Source organism: Oncorhynchus mykiss, chromosome 3 (assembly GCF_013265735.2).
Source record: "Oncorhynchus mykiss isolate Arlee chromosome 3, USDA_OmykA_1.1, whole genome shotgun sequence".
Lineage (NCBI taxonomy): Eukaryota > Metazoa > Chordata > Actinopteri > Salmoniformes > Salmonidae > Oncorhynchus > Oncorhynchus mykiss.
Genome location: NC_048567.1, coordinates 27,843,937 through 27,866,661, shown reverse-complemented (window position 1 = coordinate 27,866,661; position 22,725 = coordinate 27,843,937). Strand labels below are relative to the sequence as shown.

The window sequence follows — 22,725 nt, the reverse complement described above, 5'->3', positions numbered from 1 at the left end:
GAGGCTATTGGCCGCCACAGCCCATCACCTTCTACACTCACTGGAACTGTACTACATACCTGGAATGACTTTGGCCCCTGCCTTTTCAGCTTTGAAATCACTGTCTAAAATAAAAACCAAGCGCAAAGCTGCTTTACATGCCAACTTACACATGCAAAGCCATTTCCAGTAGAAATACAATAAAAGGTGGAGCGGCCTACTGCATAACAGAGTAATGTAATCGTGCATTCTGTAGATAGCAACACTGTCAGCCATTTCAACGTTATTAACTGGAACAATCTTGCCAAACTAAGTACACTACATTTGAAGCAAATTGCATTCCATTCGACTCATAACTCTTAAAAATCATTTGAAGTGATAAAATGCAAAGGTGCCCAAAAAGGTCTGAGATGGAACAAGTCCGTTTCCATCATCTTTCCTGTTGATTCACACTACCAAGCCAACCTGGTTACACAACCACCATAGTTCCTGGAACCATGCGGGAAAGGACCATTTGAATAGAAATATCAGCGCCAGACCAGTAATGGTAGAGGTCGGCACGAAAGTGTAAAAAAAGGGAGTGTCAGGGTGTGATGTGGGTGTAGGATGGACTCACCCGAGGCCAGTCTGGCTCTGCACATGGTGGGGGAGTCGGGAGGTGCGGCAGGGACCGTGAGGTAGTTACTCATCTCTGTCATCTGTTCACACGCACACACAAGCAACCCTTTCAATATACAAGGGTTGTGAGTTCGATTCCCGCATCAGACGCACGTAGTGAATACTGTATATGAGTTGTCGGCGACTGCCAGTCACTTTAGATGAAAGCATAGTGCCATACAGCCATATTATTTACGATACAATAGGATACTTCATTGTCCGTTTTAATGGAAATTCTTTTAGTGAGGTCAGCAATACAGAAATCTTGAATACAAAAGTGCTATTAAAGTTTGACAGGTCAGTAAATTGTGTTTAACCGGTCTGTTGGGATCAGCGTTTTCCTCCACTCTACAGTGTCCTTTTAAAAAGTTATATTCAATTCAAATGTTACTTCATTTCCAAAATGAACAATTCTGCTAGGATCTGCAGAGTCCTCAGTCTACAGTGTCCTCAGTCTACAGTGTCCTCGGCCCACAGTGTCCTTTTAAAAAGTTATATTCAATTCAATTGTTACTTCATTTCCAAAATGAACAATTCTGCTAGGATCTGCAGAGTCCTCAGTCTAGTGTCCTCAGTCTACAGTGTCCTCGGCCCACAGTGTCCTTTTAAAAAGTTATATTCAATTCAAATGTTACTTCATTTCCAAAATGAACAATTCTGCTAGGATCTGCAGAGTCCTCAGTCTACAGTGTCCTCAGTCTACAGTGTCCTCAGTCTACAGTGTCCTTTTAAAAAGTTATATTCAATTCAAATGTTACTTCATTTCCAAAATGAACAATTCTGCTAGGATCTGCAGAGTCCTCAGTCTAGTGTCCTCAGTCTACAGTGTCCTCGGCCCACAGTGTCCTTTTAAAAAGTTATATTCAATTCAAATGTTACTTCATTTCCAAAATGAACAATTCTGCTAGGATCTGCAGTGTCCTCAGTCTACAGTGTCCTCACTCTACAGTGTCCTTTTAAAAAGTTATATTCAATTCAAATGTTACTTCATTTCCAAAATGAACTATTCTGCTAGGATCTGCAGAGTCCTCAGTCTAGTGTCCTCACTCTACAGTGTCCTCGGCCCACAGTGTCCTTTTTAATCAAACAGTTCTATTTAATCAAGATGTTGCTTCCATTTTCATTACATAATTAGAGACGGATTAAATGCAAGCTGGCCTTCGGGCCACAAAGCTGCATAAATTAATTAGGATCTGATTGTGTCGGGGGGGGGGGGGGGGGGATTGTTTTTAAAAAAAGTTTACAACTGTGAGTAATGAGAGAACTTTGTGTCTGGTTGTCTGTTGAAGTTCTGTCTATGTCTGGGGGAGGCTTAGCATGGCTTCCAAAACGGATTTTGCTACATTTCATTGTTTCATCCAGTAGAATAAATGTTTTGACCAAATCCAAAAGAGCAGAGTTTGGCCATGTGGGCTTCCATCCTTAATCCACCCTCTTTCAGAAAATAGGCTGTTTGTTATTTTGGGGAGGATCCCTTGTATCTGTCTATTTATGTTTTGTTTGCCTTTGAGGGGATAAATATAGTTCTATTGAACTGAATTAGTGGAATTCCAGACTAAGTGAGCACGACAATGGTGAACACAGTGTTCAATCTGGTTTAACCAGGCCAGGAGAGTCTGCTAGTCTTACCTTCTTCTCTAGCTCGATCATCCTCTGCTTCTTCAGGAGGAAGTCGTTCCATCCATCCTCGAAAGGATCAGCCACGAGAGTGTGTCGGTTGTAGGAGCGCAGCTGGAGGGAGAGACGACACACACAACACACACTATGGGACAGGAATGCTATAGAGCTAGGATCACACTATAATAATAATAATAATAATGCACTTTTCAGGCACCAGAGTGGATCTGTTGTAGGAGCGCATCTGGGAGGAGGAGAGACTAAACACATTCATTCAACTCGCACCACGGGACAGGGAGGTCTAAGCTAGGACCACACAGCAACAATGCACACTTGTATTCATGATGATGCAGGCTTATATCTACTTTAGTACTATAATCTTAAGAGATTTAACGTTTGACAATACTAATGAGGAAATGGCAAACAAAGCAATGTGATGTATGCAAGCATGACTGAGACCCTATGGATAAATGGCATAATTATAATATGTAAAATTGTCTTCTCTCTTCACAAACAGAGTGAGCATCTGAATTCCTACATTAGTTGCTGAGAGCAAACTCCAAATCGAGAAAAAACGGATCCGAGATCAGCTTTGCAGTTGCCCTCCTAATGTTACCCCTCAGATTAGCAGAGGGGGAAATCTGATCCTATATCAGCGCTCACCCTCTGGCGGGTCTTCTGCAGGTTACTCCTGAGGATCTTTCGGATCTCCTCCTCACGGCCCTTGGTGAACTGAGGCAGGGCCCGCTCTGCTACAGCGGGCGGCAGCTTCTTGGGCTGGATGTTCCTGGGAGAGAGGAAGGAGAAAAACAAGAGACATGTTGACTGTGGCTCTACGGATAACTATGGTTGTTTTTGGCCATTACCAAGCTCTAACTCACTTAGAAATTACTTCCTGTAACACCCACAAGAAAGATTTCAGCCACTTTCTCCCATACCAGTTATTTACAGGAAGTAATTGCTAGTTCAGCCTCTTGACCTTCAAACCTCTCTGGCACTCGACACACACACGGGCTTGCGAGGATATAGGCTAATGCAACAATGTGGAAATGGCTATCAAGTGTAGAGCTGGTGAGCTAAAAGGAGCTGGAGGGGGAAAGAGGGAGCACTCACTGCATGGAGACCTGCGAGGGCATGGCGGAGGGCAGCTTGACGCCCCCGCCGCTCTCCACTAGCTCGATGGCCTGCTTGAACTCCATCTTGTGGTAGAAGGCGATGAGCTGCGGCTCCTTGTAGCGCTCGCCCGCTATCAGGCACTTCTTTATGTACTTCTTGTTGAAGCGGTTTAGCCTGAAGGGGAGAGAGGGAGATCGAGAGAGACAAGAAAACAAGTCAACCTTGGAGCCTTTTTATCCCATTGCCTCCATTTCTTGCCCCTCTATATTACACAGCCATTACCAGCCTCATTAAACCCTTATAAAGGTTAATTGATGAAAAGCTCTTGAATATGAGTAGAGCACACACACACACACAACATTGGAGACAGTGCTGTCACTGGCAGGAACACACATTGTGAAAACAGACCGCTGTAGGATGAGCCCAGTCATTTTCATCATAATGCTCTAAATCCAAGGAGGGATTCTACACTAGAGATCGATCCAGTTAGACAGTTATCGCAAAGCTCTAAAGTCTGTCTGGGAACTGGATCTGAAAGTGAAATATGACAACTGTCGGGTGATACAAAAGAAATCGGCTTACAGAGCTGTCTGAACAAATCTTACACGTGGTTCTCTTGAGAGAGTAACTGCCACATAAAAACATTATTGGGTTCAGGACGGTTTCATTGAAGGACAACCATCGGTTCTGAATGATAATCCACTTAAGGTGCTACTGCCAACGCCTGGTGGATCGCAGCTTCACCGCCACGTTGCGGAGTTAGCCTTGGGATCTTTGTTAAAGTCAAACAGAAGGCAATAGACCACAAACAGATGACTGGACTGTGTAATAGAAAGTTAATAGAAAGTCACGGTTAAGGATCTTCAACCTAAGAGGTAATCAAATGTTTTTTAATACAGTGAATAAAATATATACAGCGCTCGTCACCGTGACCTTTTAAGTCCATGCTACGTACTTGTCTTTCCAGTGATGATGGCCGTAGTGTCCACAGATGTCTTCAATGCCAGTCAGCAGATGGTCCAGGAACTAGAAGGGGAGAAAACAATGTTTACGTCCAAATATTGGATCTGCGCTAACCAACAAGAGAAGCAGATATTTGAAATGCTTTTTAAAAAGGTGAAGTGAAAAGCGTAACCAAGCCTAATCTGTTACTAATTTTTGTGTTTCTATTACATGTAAATAGTATATTTTCCACATCACACAGGCCACCATTTTGTCATTTTTGGATTATCCCTTAAGTAGCCTTTTCCCCACGGAGATTATGTTGCATTGCAACAGGAATTGGCCTCAATCTGGCCAATAGAGAGAGCATTAGCCCTAGATGATGTCCATCACACTCACAGATTGAAGCAGAGAAATAGGCACCGACAGAGGACGTTCAGTCGGTGGTCAGTTTTGTTCCTGTATTTTGATTACGGCCACTGCTGTGACAGTTCTGCACAGGGACAGTTTGACATGCAGAGTTGCTATGGGAACACGCAGTTTGGTCGTGCCACTGAATTTATTTCAATTCGCATCGAAAATCGACGTGCATAGCAATATTTTCGGGCAGCGAAGGGACTTTCCTGACAGTCGTTTCTGCATTAGTTCTACCTCTGGTAGAAGAAAACTTCACAATTTCTCACAATAGATGGTAATATTATAATGAAAGCCTCAGGCAAGGTGACACACAGTGCGTCAGGGTCAGCCCCTGGTGCCAACTAGGCAAGAGATAGACTTTCTAAAGTAAAACAACTGCAACCTCAAATATCCATTCATCAAAACAACCTACTGAGCAATTTGTGAGACCACACACAATGGTTCTGACATTAAAGCCTTGAGGGACTCCACCGGGCTCTTAAGACACCCTCATCCACTCCCGATGTACTCCAGGAGTCCTAGAACCGCTCTGTTTATTTTCATCACTGCCATTTACATTGGAGAAGAAGCTATAAGCTGCTAACCAGGGCATCTAGCCTAGAGCGCCGGTGACTCATCGCTCCTCTGTGCACCAGAGAACCAACAGAGCCCCGTTGAGACACTGTGTGTGTGTGTGTGTGTGTACAGTACGTGCCGTTATTCTGTGGCTATTATTAGCAACAGGAGCTGCCGAGTGACGGTGTGCCATGCTGCTCAGAGGTCACTCCAGGGCAGAGCGAGAATGATCAGTAGCATCAGAGGAAGCTCGGCCTACGCAGGGGGATTTCACTTGCCAATCTGGCAACCATGGTGGATGAGTCAGTGGAGACAGTGGAGAATGAGAGGATGGTCCATTGGGAGCCACGGAGCAATGCAGGACGTTTAATTAGTCGGAGTTAAGAGGAAGCAGGGGAAGGCTGCGTTCCATTATTAAAACCACCCAGCAAGGCAATGTCAGCAAGACAAAATACATGAGAAGAAGATCATTCCATTAATGGCAGATAGGGGGGAAGTGCAGAGAAATATTTTGCACTCAACATTTATTTATTTTATTTTACCTTTATTTAACTAGGCAAGTCAGTTAAGAACAAATTCTTATTTTCAATGATGGCCTAGGAACAGTGGGTTAACTGCCTGTTCAGGGGCAGAACGACAGATTTGTACATGTAATGACAGTACTGTAATCTGGACAGATACTTCATTTCAAAGTCAAATGGACATTCCTCAGATTGAAATAACCAAATCATTCATTTAACCACAGCCATTAACGCAATAGCCCATTTTACAGGACAAGCTACAATTACAGTGAACAACACCAGCCTTGCAGTGCAGCTTCAGTGAGTTTCTTGCTCTTGTACTGAAAATGTCATAACCTGACCAGGGCCTGTGGGCCTGTATTTATAAAAGTGTCTCAGAGTAGCAGTGCAGATCTAGGATCAGTTTTGCCATTTGGATCCTAAAATATCATCACTCTTACTATTTCCCAGGAGGAAATGAACTTGTCTGATGGGTGGTCAGGCTAGAGGAGAGGTTAGAGAAGGAGAGGCCTGGATGTGAGGGGGTTGACGGGGTTTAAAGGTCACCTGGGTGTGGATCTCCTCATTGATGGAGCGCTTGGCCTCCTGCTTCTTCTTCACGGCCAACAGGTCCACCAGGGGTTTGATAGTCATGCCCTGCGAGGGTGAGGAGGAGGAGAGAGAGAGAGAGAAGGGAGAGGTTACTAAGGTAACATTTGTGATCCTGACGCACAAATTATAAAATGTCCATCTTTAAAATCTACGCGACACCAGTGACCCAAGAGAAGCCTGTAATGTCCATTTCAACACCTTCCATTAGTGTGCATGGTGTTTACTCTGTTCCTTTCCTCAAAGTCACTACACAGAGAAGCACTGGCTGAGGGGCGACTTTCATGTCATTTATTTCCACAGCTACTGTATTCTGTTTCCATTTTGTGTATTTAGACAGTCAAGCAACATTTGCATTTAAATGAAGTTATGCGCAGGCGGTTGGTGGTTTGTGCACGAGGCCGTTCCATCCACGACTGAGGGAAAAGGATTTCTCAGGGCTGGTTACAATACCATTTGGCATACTGGTTCTATCAATCTCTTTCATCCTGTTCCACTGTGTGTGTCCGTGTGTGTGTGTGTCCGTGTGTCCGTGTGTGTAGGCTTTAGCGTATCATTCTCTCTCTCATAAGGAGATTAAGTATATCTGGTTAACTATTATACCCTAAGTGGATGACAACAGACTCTGGCCCTTAAATAATACCCCTGCTAGCACGCACGCACACACCCAATCCATCCCAGACTGCCAGCGCTGAGTGAAAAATGAATAAGTCATTCACTGAAGACATTTGTTTCACAAAAGGCTTATAGAAGGCTTTATTTTAGTAGCTGCCATTTTGGGGATACTCTGCCAGATGTCGAGTGTCCTACTGCTTCAGCATGCATCAACAGCTTCACTGTAATATGAGTTTGCTCTGCAGGACTGGGGAATATCTGACGCGCAGAGCTTCAAACGGACAGCGTGTGTGTGTGTGTGTGTTTGTGTGTGTGTGTGTGTTTGTTTCAAAGTAGTAGCTCCAGTGACCTTTTGTCACACTAGCATACAGTAGCAATGGGTGCCAACAAACCATGAAAATCATTGAACACTTTAGGCCTTAAAATATACTAGGGACAAGAGAGCAACAGCACAATGTAGCAGCAAAGCAACCCATTTTGACCCAAAAGCACTCTGTAATATAGTCAACTTCCTATTAGGGCTGGGCGATATGGCGATATATATCGTGTGACGGTAGAAAAACGTCTGTCGTTTAATATTATTATTATAGTTTATTTCGTTGTGTCGGAAATCACTATTTTTCGTCAATTGGACGTCGCTTTGCGTGTGGAAGGAAATTTGCAACACAAACAAATGTGGAGGGGAGTGAATGTGACACAGAGCACGGAGACACGGAGCTCGTACCTAAAACAGGGGCTACTTCGGTCGCATGGACGTGGTTTGGGTATGAAAAGTCTGGTACGGACTAGAAAACAGTCCTCTGCAAAATATGCCGCAGGCCGGTCCCGACGACAGGCTCAAACACCACTAACCTCTTTAACCACCTGCGTAAGAATCATGTGAAACAGTGCGGAGAGAGTCTACCGATGAGACCCAGAAAAGTACAGTCAAGTGCTCAAACAAACCCCCGACTCAGACATTGCAAGAGGCTTTTGCCCGCGACACACCATATGGTAAAGAATCAGGAAGATGGAAGGAGATAACAGCTGCCGTTACAACTTACATCTGCAAAGACACGGCCCAAATTTACTCGGTCGAGAAACGGGGGTTTCGTGCGTTGGTGCTAACGCTCGACCCAGGGTACCAAATACCTTTTATTTGTGGAGTATAATTCAAAATGTAAGAATAAATAGGCCTTTAGATGTGGTCATTGTATAAACACTATTTATTCATCAAAATGTATTTAAAAAATGTGCTATATCGTCATATGTATCGTTATGGGGATTTGAAATTACCTATATCAGGATATGAGATTTTGGCCATATCGCCCAGCCCTACTTCCTATATTTAGTGTTCACTCAGTGACACATTTTATCTGATAGTCTTTTTAACTTGCCATAATTTAAAGAGTGCCTTCGATTTCATTATAAATCTGAAGACATAAGCAGAATTCGAGGGTTGCTAGCCAGGTACCAGCTCTTTTTGTGCCGTCTTGCCAACTCCTATGGTCATTGGCGTGGCAACCATGGCCGGCATGACAACTGTGGTCATTGGCGTGGCAAGGTGCTTAGACAGCACAAATCAGATCAAGGACAAGGCTAAAGGACTGGCCCAGTACCCACCTGTACAAACACGGTGAAGAAGATTTCGGTGATGATGGCGGTGAGGAACATGGTCCTCATGGGGAAGTGGTCCTTGTTTAGCAGGTAGCCCAGGGAGAAGGCGATGGCCCCTCGCAGGCCACCGTAGGCCACAATGAACTGGTCCTTGGTGGTCAGCTTGACGATGCGGAACTTGTTGATGATAAAGGTAAGGCCCACCACGCCTGAGAGAGAGGGGGAGGGAGAGAGAGAGAGAGAGGGAGAGGGGGAGGGAGAGAGAGAGAGAGAGAGGGAGAGGGGGAGGGAGAGAGAGAGAGAGAGGGAGAGGGGGAGGGAGAGAGCAGAAGCGAGTCAACCTTCAAGGCCTTTTATCTGACTGACTCCATGTTTGCTCCCTCCTTACACACAGACAATACCAGCCTCTTTAGAACCTAAGAAAGGTTAAGGATTCCCTTTCCAAATTGGTCAAAAGCTTCTGAGAAAGAGGAGTAGAGCCCACACACTACATTGTAAACAATGGAACACACATTGCGAAACTAGCAGATTATAGGAATCAGAAAACTATAGGATGTTTGGTGAGAATAGAGAATGGTCAATGGGGATAGTGCAATGTCAAGTCACCAGGTTTCAAACGAGGCTAAAGTCAGATGAAGGTCTGCTTTGGGTCTATCTATAACTGCAGAAATGACATAATACTTGAAGAAATATTTACGCTTCCTTTTTTTAGGGACGTGTATCTGACGAGTTTTGAAACCTGGGCTTCCTCGATGTGAGGACCAAGCGGAAAAAAACAAGGGGCACTTCCTCTAATAGTGGTCTCATTACCTAACAAAAACCATCACTCATTCATATATCCTTATGTACATATTCTTTATCCCCTTACACTGTGTACAAGACAGTAGTTTTGGAATTGTTAGTTAGATTACTTGTTGGTTATTACTGCATTGTCGGAACTAGAAGCACAAGCATTTCGCTACACTCGCATTAACATCTGCTAACCATGTGTATGTGACAAATAAAATTTGATTTGATTTGATGTAGTGACTGGTATTTCAGTCTGGCTCCAAGAATAACTTGCCCGTGTCAAAATGAGGATGTTAAAAATCTGTATCGCATCCTCTATTGAAACAACTTGATCAAATTATAACTAACTATGAGAAAGTTGGGCCGGTCACGTCATTTCTCTCACTATCTTTTGGAATCTGATGTAGAGACTGGTACAGTACAGTGAAGGTATCCGTGACCGACTCACCAATGACACGTGACACCAGACAAAGGATGACGGTGACGGAGACAAAGGTCCAGTTCCAGGCGTGCGGTCCGGCCACCGTGGCCACGCCCAGGAAGATGAAGATGAGGGTCTCGCTCACGCTGCTCCACATCTTCAGGAAGTACTTGACTGTGGTGTGGGACTTGTGGGATATGTTGGCCTCCACGTAGGGTCGCATCACAGCGCCGCATGCAATCAGCCTGGGGGAAGAGAGAGAGAGAGAGAGAGAGAGAGAGAGAGAGAGAGAGAGAGAGGATGATGATAAATTTGTTCTCTGAGAAAGAAACCTTTTCTTGTTTTCTGTCATTTAATGTCTATTCTGAATTGTAGCATCTAAGAATGAAAACTCCAGACACAAGTACATTTTAGTATTTAATTGTAACTTAAACTGTTCATTTACTGGCTGCACCTGGCGTAAGCTACCCGAGGTTCCCTGAGCCAGGAAATATGGCAGATATTTAAAGGGATACGGATATCAGGAAGCAAATTCTATATAGTTACATGAGCATTTTGCTACACCCGCTCGCTATAAGACGTGCTAAAGTGGCTACGTGACCAATACATTTTGATTGGATTTGATATTGATGCAATATAGTGATGGGGGGGGATCGTTACAGTTAGACGTCGCAATATTATTTCTGGACGATATTACATCGATATTTGACTCCGAGTATCGATTTTTGCTACTGTAGGTAGCGTTAGATGGCGCTAGTCAGTTGTACTTGCACCAAATAGTGGGCCAACATGTTTTTTTTTTTACTTTTATGTCCCTGATGTGTTCAAAACTAGTTGTTTTCTCATGCCCTCACTTGTCTCTCTGCAGCCGACATATAGTGAGCAATATGTTTGGGAACATCCAATTGCCGTACCGGAAAGCAATACATATAGAATCGTGAGAATCGCAAGACATATCCTATCAATACGTGATTGTGTTTACAACTCTTGCCTTGGTATAGGCTCAGATGATATAGGCTGTCGTCGCACTCCTATCGCACAGCACTGTAGCCTACACATACTGTCAAATAGGTGACCGGTCTATTTACTTTCGAGCATTCTTGGCTATTGAATGAGCAGTTGGTAAATGGTAGTCTACTATTTGTTGTGTCGCGGGAATAAACCAGATATCAGAAAAGGAGAGACATGTCCTGCCATAGGATTATGACTTAGGCCTATATGACAAATGTAAAATAAATAGATTAAGACTACACGATGCTATGTGATCGTCTTAGCAACGGCAAAGGAATCCGTTTTATCATTAGGCCTACATTTTGCCGATTTCTACTAGCCTACCAGTAAAATAATTCCTGTGCATCAAACACTTCCATTTCCTCCAAACAATAAAAAAACTACATTTGCTTGCAGTACAATTAATCAACCACGAGAAGTTGTGCGTAAGTATGGTCTGAGCTGTATGTGGAGAAACATACACTTTCACGTTTGTGGGACAACTGAGCACGAAATGTGTCTTTTTTGTGCGCACACACACCTTTGGTAAATGAGGCCCCATGTTACTACATGAATCCAACTACCTACATTGTAAATATAGGCTACATTACGTTCAAGTTCATGCTAATGACAAAGTTATAGTCTCGTACGTCATTAACATGGCATAGAAAGTAGTCAAATCAATTAAATTGGTTAAAAAAAAAAACAATACAGTGATATATATATATATATATATACACACACACACACACACACACACACATATATATATATACATACACACAGTGCCTTGAGAAAGTATTCGGCCCCCTTGAACTTTGCGACCTTTTGCCACATTTCAGGCTTCAAACAAAGATATAAAACTGTATTTTTTGTGAAAAATCAACAACAAGTGGGACACAATCATGAAGTGGAACGACATTTATTGGACATTTCAAACCTTTTTAACAAATCAAAAACTGAAAAATTGGGCGTGCAAAATTATTCAGCCCCTTTACTTTCAGTGCAGCAAACTCTCTCCAGAAGTTCAGTGAGGATCTCTGAATGATCCAATGTTGACCTAAATGACTAATGATGATAAATACAATCCACCTGTGTGTAATCAAGTCTCCGTATAAATGCACCTGCACTGTGATAGTCTCAGAGGTCCGTTAAAAGTGCAGAGAGCATCATGAAGAACAAGGAACACACCAGGCAGGTCCGAGATACTGTTGTGAAGAAGTTTAAAGCCGGATTTGGATACAAAAAGATTTCCCAAGCTTTAAACATCCCAAGGAGCACTGTGCAAGCGATAATATTGAAATGGAAGGAGTATCAGACCACTGCAAATCTACCAAGACCTGGCCGTCCCTCTAAACTTTCGCTCATACAAGGAGAAGACTGATCAGAGATGCAGCCAAGAGGCCCATGATCACTCTGGATGAACTGCAGAGAGCTACAGCTGAGGTGGGAGACTCTGTCCATAGGACAACAATCAGTCGTATATTGCACAAATCTGGCCTTTATGGAAGAGTGGCAAGAAGAAAGCCATTTCTTAAAGATATCCATAAAAAGTGTCGTTTAAAGTTTGCCACAAGCCACCTGGGAGACACACCAAACATGTGGAAGAAGGTGCTCTGGTCAGATGAAACCAAAATTGAACTTTTTGGCAACAATGCAAAACGTTATGTTTGGCGTAAAAGCAACACAGCCCATCACCCTGAACACACCATCCCCACTGTCAAACATGGTGGTGGCAGCATCATGGTTTGGGCCTGCTTTTCTTCAGCAGGGACAGGGAAGATGGTTAAAATTGATGGGAAGATGGATGGAGCCATTTACAGGACCATTCTGGAAGAAAACCTGATGGAGTCGGCAAAAGACCTGAGACTGGGACGGAGATTTGTCTTCCAACAAGACAATGATCCAAAACATAAAGCAAAATCTACAATGGAATGGTTCAAAAATAAACATATCCAGGTGTTAGAATGGCCAAGTCAAAGTCCAGACCTGAATCCAATCGAGAATCTGTGGAAAGAACTGAAAACTGCTGTTCACAAATGCTCTCCATCCAACCTCACTGAGCTCGAGCTGTTTTGCAAGGAGGAATGGGAAAAAAATTCAGTCTCTGGATGTGCAAAACTGATAGAGACATACCCCAAGCGATATACAGCTGTAATCGCAGCAAAAGGTGGCGCTACAAAGTATTAACTTAAGGGGGCTGAATAATTTTGCACGCCCAATTTTTCAGTTTTTGTTTTGTTAAAAAAGTTTGAAATATCCAATAAATGTCGTTCCACTTCATGATTGTGTCCCACTTGTTGTTGATTCTTCACAAAAAAATACAGTTTTATATCTTTATGTTTGAAGCCTGAAATGTGGCAAAAGGTCGCAAAGTTCAAGGGGGCCGAAAACTTTCGCAAGGCACTGTATATAAGTATTTACATGCTAAGAGAGCAAATATTTCACGTATTGTAGAACCATTGCAACAAGGATACAGTTTGTTTTGGAAACTGTGGTGTAAGAGCTTATGAAACAAGGGCTCCATTTCCTCAGCTTGTTCCACGAGTTTGTTCCACGTGTGAACCAATGACTCAGTGTGATTGGACATACGGAACCAGAGTTAAGATGTCCACATCCACTCCCCTGTATAGCGTTGCAGCCACTTCTCTATTCCTCGTGTCTATCGTGAATCAACCCTCCTCAGTGACTTTAAGGGCAGCTAGCTACCTCATTCCCTTACACAACACACTGCAGCTGTCCATCATTCCGCTCAATTTCACTCCGGGGGGCGAGATCTCATGCACAAGCACTGGACAAAAAGCACCATATACTAATCCAAATCCTATTTAGGATGGAAGGCACGGACAGAGTGCCAACAGAACTGGGAACAGACTGTCCTACAGTCCTACCATTGCCCCTGTAAAACCCACCGACAGCACCGATGTTTATGATCCATATTCCATACCTCACCACCTTTTATAAAAAGCAGGAGACGAAAGCGGAAGACAGGAGAGGAATGGAGATGAGAATGACATGTATCACAGGAGGTGTTCAGGCCAGAGGCGTGACAGGGGGCTGTAAATTGAGCGTTGTATCCCTGCTCTGGGCTGCACATCCGTTGGCCTGTCACGACATGGAAGTGAGTTACTGACGTTTTGATAGAATTCGTATGGACGTCCTTGGCTGGGACAGACCCGGTTACGTTTGATTTATTTGACCATTTAGTCAGGAATATTGCTAAGAAGCTAAGAATCTAATTCAGTGTACACTTTGAGTGAGATCTTTTTCCAAGGAAACGTAGAAGATAATGCAGGAATTAAACATGGTCATACTTTTCCTTTAGCTAAACACAGAATCAATGGTGTTGATGGACCAGCCGGACAGGTTCAAAAGGTCATGTATCACAGCCCCTCTGTCAATGCATTATAAACACAAAACCAGCCTAAGCAGAACTCTCATAGAAACCTTTTTTATTCTCAACAATATTTATGATTTATGACAGAGAAACTCATAAAACCTTGGCCCCTAGAAAGATTGTGTGTATGTGTGTGTGTGTGTGTACCCCACACTCCCTACTTACGCCATAATTCCAGACAGGTGGAACATCTCGGCCGAGAGGTAGGCCATGTAGCTGTAAACGAACACGAAGAGGGGCTCGATGACGCGGGTGTGCGAGGTGAACCGGGAGGTAAAGGCCGCCAGGATACCGTAGATGGCGCCCACGGCGATGCCGCCCAGCGACACAATCAGGAAGCAGATGACCCCAAGAACCACGTCCATCGGAGTTACCTCACCTGCGCCAGAGTACTCCTCAAACAGGTGGTATAAGACCTAGAGTGGAGGGGAGGGAGAGAGAGAACGAGACCTTCGAGACATGGCTCAAGTGTACAGAGAATAACAGAGCCCACACCCGAGTGCTCCTCAAACAGGCGGTATAAGACCTACAGAGAATGGAGGGGGGTTTGAAAATAAACAACTGGTTTGGATTCCGTTGGTAAAAGCATGGTGCTAGCACGCCAGGGTCATGAGTTTGATACCCGCTGGGGCCCCAATAAAATGCATCCCTGTACTGTGGATAAAAGTGTCTACTGAGTGGCATAAAAAAACAGTGATATTATATGGCCTAACGTGTCGGTATAGTCACTGCAGAAAATATAAATAAATGTTCCCAATCCCTCGTGGACAGATGCATTCAACATAAATGGTATCATAGCAACAGACTGGGATGCGACAACTAACAAGGAACTTTATTCAGGGGCCCTGATTTTTCTTCACTGATCTTCACTTTATTCGGGGGGGGGGGGGGGGGCAATATGACACAGACTTGCCCAAAACCTGCAGAGAGAGGGGGTGGAGCAACCACCCTACTTCCACTCTTCCATGATCTTTTCCAACACATCTGCCCTCAGAACTTAATCAAGCAGAACTTAATCAAGCATATGACGCAAAAAGGTGAGGTTTTAGTTCTGGGTTTCCAAGATGAAAGTTTTTACAACATGTTGTCCTGGTATTGCAGATAAACTGAACATAGCAGAACAATTCTGCACACGGGCGCCTGTCTGCCCCACAATATTAAAATGGTTCGGCTGAACTATTGTTCATTTAAGTCTCATGACTCCAAGGCTATTTTAAGTGAACTGGTCCTATCAAAACAGTCAGTGTGTGGGGACAGTATAATCAGTAAATATAGCAACAGGAACCACTGTGCATCACAATATATTCAGAATATATTCCACACTATGCCACACTTAACCAAAGCTACTTACAGAACAGTAGTGTATTTTTAGTAGGCCTATGTGATGCCTGCTTCATGCAAGGACGCAAACAGTAAAATAAAAAAAAACTAAATGTTTTTTCTACTTTATATTTTCATTGACCAACCCATAAGAGAGAGATAGTCCATCTGACAACTGTTTCAGAGGAAACAGAAGGAAGTCATGAGAGAAAATAATTGAAAATAGATTTGGCCTCTGGTGGCCCACTAAACTGGGCCAGCTTTCGCACAAAAGGTCACAAAAATCACAAAAAACCTAACCAACCAATCACTGGTGAGGAGCTAAATGTTAGCTAGGAGGTATGAATTCAATATCCAGTGACAGAGGTATGGTGGGATTTTCCTAAAAGACCAGGCCCAATTCAAAAATCAGGCTAATTTGGAACTAGGCTATTCTGATTTCTTGTGCCAGTCCAAACCAATATCCTGTCCACAGAAATAAGAACACGATCAACTAACAACGGAGTCCTCTTCATATGTAGGTTGAATGTAGCCTACTTCTGAAAATATAGTTTGGTTTTATTATATTGTACTGCATAGCATAGTGCTGTATAGTATTGTACTGCATAGAATAGTGCTGTATAGTATTGTACTGCATAGCATAGTGCTGTATAGTATTGTACTGCATAGCATAGTGCTGTATAGTATTGTACTGCATAGCATAGTGCTGTATAGTATTGCACTGCATAGCATAGTGCTGTATAGTATTGTACTGCATGGCATTATCTATTATTGGGGGAAACCCTGACGTGATTGTACTGTAATTCATTAATTGACTGTCTAGAATTGCATTGTACTGTATTGCCCTGCATAACACTGCATACCACCCCATCCACCACTCACCACAGTGACGGCATCATTGAGCAGCGACTCTCCGAACACCAGAATGTGCAGCAGCTCGTTGATGTGGATCTCCTCAAACACAGCCAGCACGGCCACCGGGTCCACGGCCGAGATGATGCTCCCAAACAGCAGACAGGGCAGCAGCTCCACCTGGCTCAGGTATGTGCCCTCGATCTGGCACACGGCGTAGAGGAGACCCCCTACAAAGAAGGCGTTCCACAGGGTGCCGACCACGGCGAACATCAGGATGGTGCCGATGTTCTCCATGAAGGGCCGGATGGGCAGGAAGTAGCCCGCATCCAGGATGATCGGGGGGAGGAGGCACAGGAAGAAGAGGTTGGAGTCCAGCACGGGGGGTACTTCCTCGCCCGCCAGCTTGATGAGGCCGCCGACCAGGAGGCCCACCACAATGAGCAGACAGGACTCGGGCACGATGCCGGACAGCCGGGGGATCAGGTGGAACCCTGAGGGAGGGAGAAGGTGATTAGATGCATTGTTCTCGTTCATTGTTCTCAAGGTTTACACTTTCTAGGCGGGATCTGGAATGTACCAGTCACCTGAAGCTACAAACTCATTGAAGATAAGGACCAGAAAACCATCACCAGTGACTCACTGAACCGGTTTGAGTTGAAAGCCCCACCAAATGCATATTCAGAATAGACTTAAGTGGAACAGAATCACATTATTTGTTCTCTTTTTCAGAGCTAATTTAACATGCCAGTGCTTGCTTGCACAAGTGCCATTTCAACAGACCAGAACACATCTAGGCCTCGTAGATATGGCTGGTGGATGTGAAAACACACAGAGGAAACAAACTTGATATCTGGCCAGAATCTGCAAGTCAGAACACGAGAAGAGTGGGACGCATTTTCAATGTCACACAACCACAGTATCACATGTATTTTGTCAGAGGTGGAAATATTCAAGCAAATTCCTCATAATATGAATCACGTGACTCCTTTCAGAGAGAAACCACACACAGACCATTCTCGTTGTGACCATATGACATTGTCACTGAGGAAAACTAGACTGAAAAAGGTTAACTTCAACTTCACGTTAACTAGGCCTAGTATGGGGCCTCCCGAGTGGAGCAGTGGTCTAAGGCACTGCATTGCCGTGCTAGCTGTGCCACTAGAGATTCTGGGTTTGAGTCCAGACTCTGTCGCACAATTGGCCCAGCGTCGTCTGGGTTAGGGGAGGGTTTGGCCGGCAGGGATGTACTTGTCCCATCGTGCTCTAGCGATTCCTGTGGCGGAGCGCAGTGCACGCTGACACGGTCACCAGGTGTACGGTTTTTCCTCCGACACACGGCTGGCTTCCGGGTTAAGTGGGCATTGTGTCAAGAAGCAGTGCGGATTGGTTGGGTTGTGCTTTGGAGGACGCACACCTCTCCTGAGTCCATACGGGAGATGTAGCAATGAGACAAGACTAAATACCAATTGAATACCACGAAAAAGGGTTATATATTTTTTTTTCTAAATACTAACTCTGTATAACAGAAAATGTTTTTTTTCCTGATAGTTTATTTCCTAATCCAATTTTTGTTTGTTATTTCATCAAAGCTATTACAATTAGCTGCCATGGCAACACAGTTTGGTTGTCTCAACATTGGCTAATACAGGCTCAGACAGGCTAGCTTAGTCCCAGGGCCCAGTTTTTCAAAACGCTTAATCTGGATCAGAATGAATGATCCTGTAATCCTATTTTCTTGCTATCCAGGATCAGATTGATCTGGCTGTTTTTGAGACAATAAATCAGATCACATTAATAATAAAAGGGACCTTGATTTTATTTTATTTTTTAAAGAGCCCGAATATCACTTACAAGTAAGTAGATGCATTTATTTGACATTTCTCAATAACAAAATGACCACTTAGGCCAACCCAAACTGTGGTCAATTTAACACAATGAAACTTTGCTTTTCAGATATAAGAATGTTTTTTAAAACATCATTACTTTAGTTACATTGAAATGTCTTGAAATGTCTGGGCCCGGGAAACTGCTAAACGAATGCCTTTTCAAGCCTTAAGTGGAAACTAGGGGGGAAATAGAACGAGCCATTTGAACTGACAGGCTAGCCCATCAATGGAGGGCATCTGAAACTGTGACCCATCAAATCCCATTACTCCTAAAGCCTTTCTGTAGTCTGACCACGAAACCCTGACACAGAATCAACACAGTGTATATTTACATTGCTGCCGCATGAGGGTAAAGGTGGCACGTTGGCAGCACCATCTGGCCTGGCTAACACAGGGTGTGATCCCACTGGGACATAGAGAGGAGATGAGAGGCAGGCAGGCAAGTAAGTAAACTGCCCTTCAACGCTCACACCCTGAGCATAGCTAATTAGCATGTCATCATTTGCAGACTGTACTGTTAGTTAAGGTAATGGTACGTGTTCTTCATCACTGTCAGAGGTTTTCAAGGATAAGGGGTCGGGAGAGGAACGTGTAAAACAGCAGGAGTCTAGCGCTTACGGTGGAAAACAGTAAGAGTCTGCAAATTATAGAAACAATGAACTTTGTCAATGTCTTCACAGATGATGCCTTCTTGAACGTACAAAAAAAACCTGCCATCTCCCGGGTATACAGGGAATCTGATGTTTTTCATCAACTCAGTCAGCTGGAAGGCAACACTTTCAGTGTTGGACACACTCTTTCACAGGCTAAACAAATCCATCAATGCAGTCCAGAACACTTCCACGCACTGCTGCCATTTTAAAGCACTAACGCTCTAGCGCAGAGGAAAGTCCAGTGAGAAACGGCCAAAAGAGGCCTAATCTTCACAGAAAGAGATGTGTGGTGCTAGGGGCACTCTTCGCCTTTCAACCGGCCTCGTCGGGAAACTGGCACCATTCCACAAATCCCAGAAAGCATCTCCATGTGGGAAAACAAAGGAGTTAAGATAACACGGACTAATTGGAAGGCACTACAAAAGGCTCAGGCCACCTGGCTCAGCCTTTTTTTGTGGAGATATGAGCATCCCTCTTGCGAAGAGGGGTTTGTGAGCTTGACGTGTCGCCTACCGTGTTCTCTCAGAGACTTGTGTTTATGCACAATATGCAGAGAAAAGAATTAACCCCTAACCGATTTGATAGAGTGCGGGCTGTTTTAATTAGACAGACATTAGCTTACATCTCAGCCCCAGCCAACCACATTACACAGTTAAGGCTTAAGCAAGTGGTGACTGAATAGAAGCTTGAGAAACAACCTGTACCAAACTACTTTGAGGAGCTGTCGGAATGCCTAAGTCATGCTGGTACTAGTACATAAGACAGTGTGGTATTCAAACTTCTTCAGCCAGGATCCCATTTTGTCACGGCAGAATTTTTTTTAATTTTTTTTTTTATTTTACCTTTATTTAACCAGGCAAGTCAGTTAAGAACAAATTATTATTTTCAATGACGGCCTGGGAACAGTGGGTTAACTGCCTGTTCAGGGGCAGAACGACAGATTTGTACCTTGTCAGCTCGGGGGTTTGAACTCACAACCTTCCGGTTACTAGTCCAACGCTCTAACCACTAGGCTACCCTGCCGCCCCAAATTCCTGGGGACCCCGTTTTTTTTTTTTTACCCAATAATTTTCCATGACTAAAAGACACATTTTGATTTTCACATCAACAAATAACCTTGAATTCATAGCATTTTTCATTTTCAATACAATCAATCAATATTTTTTCTGTTTATCTTTCTCAAACTTTTGTATATTGCCCCATACAACAATTGGTACTCCCCCAAAGAAATTAGGAACAAAAAATGTTAACGAAAGATAAATAAAATAGGTGACCCCACAGCAGTTTCCCCGTTGCGACCCCGACATAAGAGCTTGTTGGATGTGTTGCCGGGTGAAAGAAAACAGTGGGACACAGCGTTTCCTCTGGAAATTTCCTAAAAAGCAATAACGAGAATTGGAATGTGTGTCCTTCCAGAATTGACTAACATTGAAGTGGAATTGACCCCAACCCTGATGCATATCCTGCAAAACATAGCTTTGGTCCCTAAGGGAAGTGCGCCTTCTATTTCCTTTGAGTAGTGACTCTGATCCAGAGAGACTTCGGGTTCCCAGACTTCCAAATTCTGAATCACAATCCATAAATAACCTGGCTGCAGCAAGTTGTCAAATCCCAGAGCGTCGACAGGGAACGGGACACCAAGGTTGTATGCGTGTCAGTTACTGCACGTGTTTGGAAAGGTTTGAGCTGTCAGCACTAGGTCTGATGCATCTCCTCAATGCATTCTCTCCTATCTAAAGTTGTCACTATATCATGACATTTTTCAATGCAATGTTTATGTCAGTCTATGGCGTCAGTCAAAAGACTGTTTGAGAATACAAGTCTGTTCTTTGACAGCAAGGTTTCCCATCTGAGGTCACACATCTTGTTTTAAACACATTGTTCAAATATAGGCAGAGTTGGAGAGTAATTGATTACATTTAACGAATTACAAAAAAACTAACTGTAATCCGTTTCCAGCTAAAATATTATACTAAGATTAGAGATACTTTTGAAAAACATTTACTTCTAGGATTACTTTTAAATTCAGACAGGATGTTGGTGAAAGAAATCATTGACACCTTTGTTTTCTCAAAGACATTCCAATTAGCATTGACAAATGGCGCAAGTTTAAGTTTGTTCCGCCTGAGCGAGTCTGACTAAAAGTCGGACCACTCTGATGACACACCAAATGCATTTGATGGATCGCTGGAAAAGAGCAGGAATAGGCTTTTGTAGGCTACAGTCCAAGCTATGTCTTCCAATGTTGCGACTGGTGTCGGCATCCAAAGCTTGATATCTACACGATGTGACTCACACTGTCGCTCTCTCATTTAGCTATTTGCGCCTTATGGATTGTGGTTGATGTGGATGGCTGTTCACAAATGTGTGTGTAATTTCAGTGTCACCAATAAAAGGTAAATAATAATAGGTCTATAGCAAATGCAACATATGGTATTCATTTTTCACATGCAAATTGCCCTTTTCAGTAGTGCTCAAAGCACGCCATTCCATAAGAGCAGAATTTATTTTCCAACTCAAATCAATGAGCCCAATCAGTCCTCCAAAACAACAATATCATAAACAAAAGAGCAGGCTAATAAGTCCTTCGTTTCTGGGTTATGCTCAGGTAAAACAATTTGGCTAATCTATTCTTCCATCATTTCAAATCCTATTCTTGAAGATCAAGGGGTATTACATTATTTTTAAATGACTGGAAATCTGACAGACTGGTTTTGAATAGAAATAGGAAGATATAACCTAATCATACCTAATCATATTATAAGTAGTAGAGAGCAATGGACTAGAAGAAGCCTACATAACTGACCCATAAAGTAAAATGCAACATCCATTTATGGCCAGCTATGTGAACTTTAACATGGATTTATCCTGAAATAGATGTCATTCAATTGGTAAAATACATTTTTGTCTTCTTCCAATGCCTCTTAAGGGGAAACTTATCTGTGAAAGTAACCTGATTACCTAACATTACTGATTACAATTCTGGACAGGAAACTAAGGTAGCAGATTACATTTACAAAGTAACCTACCCAACCCTGAATATAGGCATACAGTATATACATTACAAAAAGAGCAGCAGGTTGCTGTTGCCAGGCTATTCCAACCTCTTGCAATGACATTGCAAATAATTTATCTCAAGGAAAAATGCCAAAGTCTTGAGAGAAATTAATTACAGATACTTTCAAGGAAATAAAAGCTCAGACACACAGGTAGGATTGTCAAATGTTTACCTGAGTGTCGGCCATCAGTCTCTTTTGTGTTCACACAGCAAACACCTTGGAAGTCGTCAGCCACTCAGCCTTGATAAAATAGTCCAAACCAGAAGGTAGCTGTAGCATTGCTTGGCAATGTATACAGTTGAAGTCAGAAGTTTACATACACCTTAGCCAAATACATTTAAACTCAGATTCACAATTCCTGACATTTAATCCTAGTAAAATTTTCCTGTCTTTGGTCAGTTAGGATCACCACTTGATTTTAAGAATGTGAAATGTCAGAATAGTAGTAGAGAGAATGATTTATTCCTTTCCTCACATTCCCAGTGGGTCAGAAGTTTACATACACTCAATTAGTATTTGGTAGCATTGCCTTTAAATTGTTTAACTTGGGTCAAACGTTTCAGGTAGCCTTCCACAAGCTTCACACAATAAGTTGATTGAGTTTTGGCCCATTCCTCCTGATAGAGCTGGTGTAACTGAGTCAGGTTTGTAGGCCTCCTTGCTTTTTCAGTTCTGCCCACATATTGTCTATAGGATTGAGGTCAGGGCTTTGTGATGGCCACTCCATTAACTTGCCTTTGTCGTCCTTAAGC

The 22,725-nt window shown here is 43.2% G+C and overlaps 1 protein-coding gene across 2 annotated transcripts in view; it reads right to left on the bottom strand.

Annotated features, from left to right (window-relative positions):
- slc9a1a (solute carrier family 9 member A1a) overlaps positions 1-22,725 on the bottom strand; it is a 47,938-nt gene that overhangs the window by 7,476 nt on the left and 17,737 nt on the right. For both annotated transcript variants that reach the window (XR_002472501.2, XM_021595261.2), the window contains exons 2-11: positions 16,403-16,866; positions 14,366-14,616; positions 9,841-10,058; positions 8,610-8,812; positions 6,351-6,440; positions 4,325-4,395; positions 3,367-3,543; positions 2,917-3,040; positions 2,266-2,367; positions 596-677 (exon numbers count right to left, since the gene is read on the bottom strand). Coding sequence is in view for 1 of the 2 variants with exons in the window: in XM_021595261.2 (XP_021450936.1) it covers positions 596-677; positions 2,266-2,367; positions 2,917-3,040; positions 3,367-3,543; positions 4,325-4,395; positions 6,351-6,440; positions 8,610-8,812; positions 9,841-10,058; positions 14,366-14,616; positions 16,403-16,866 (1,782 nt within the window). In the remaining variant the exon portion in view is untranslated. The remainder of the gene's footprint in view (positions 1-595; positions 678-2,265; positions 2,368-2,916; positions 3,041-3,366; positions 3,544-4,324; positions 4,396-6,350; positions 6,441-8,609; positions 8,813-9,840; positions 10,059-14,365; positions 14,617-16,402; positions 16,867-22,725) is intronic.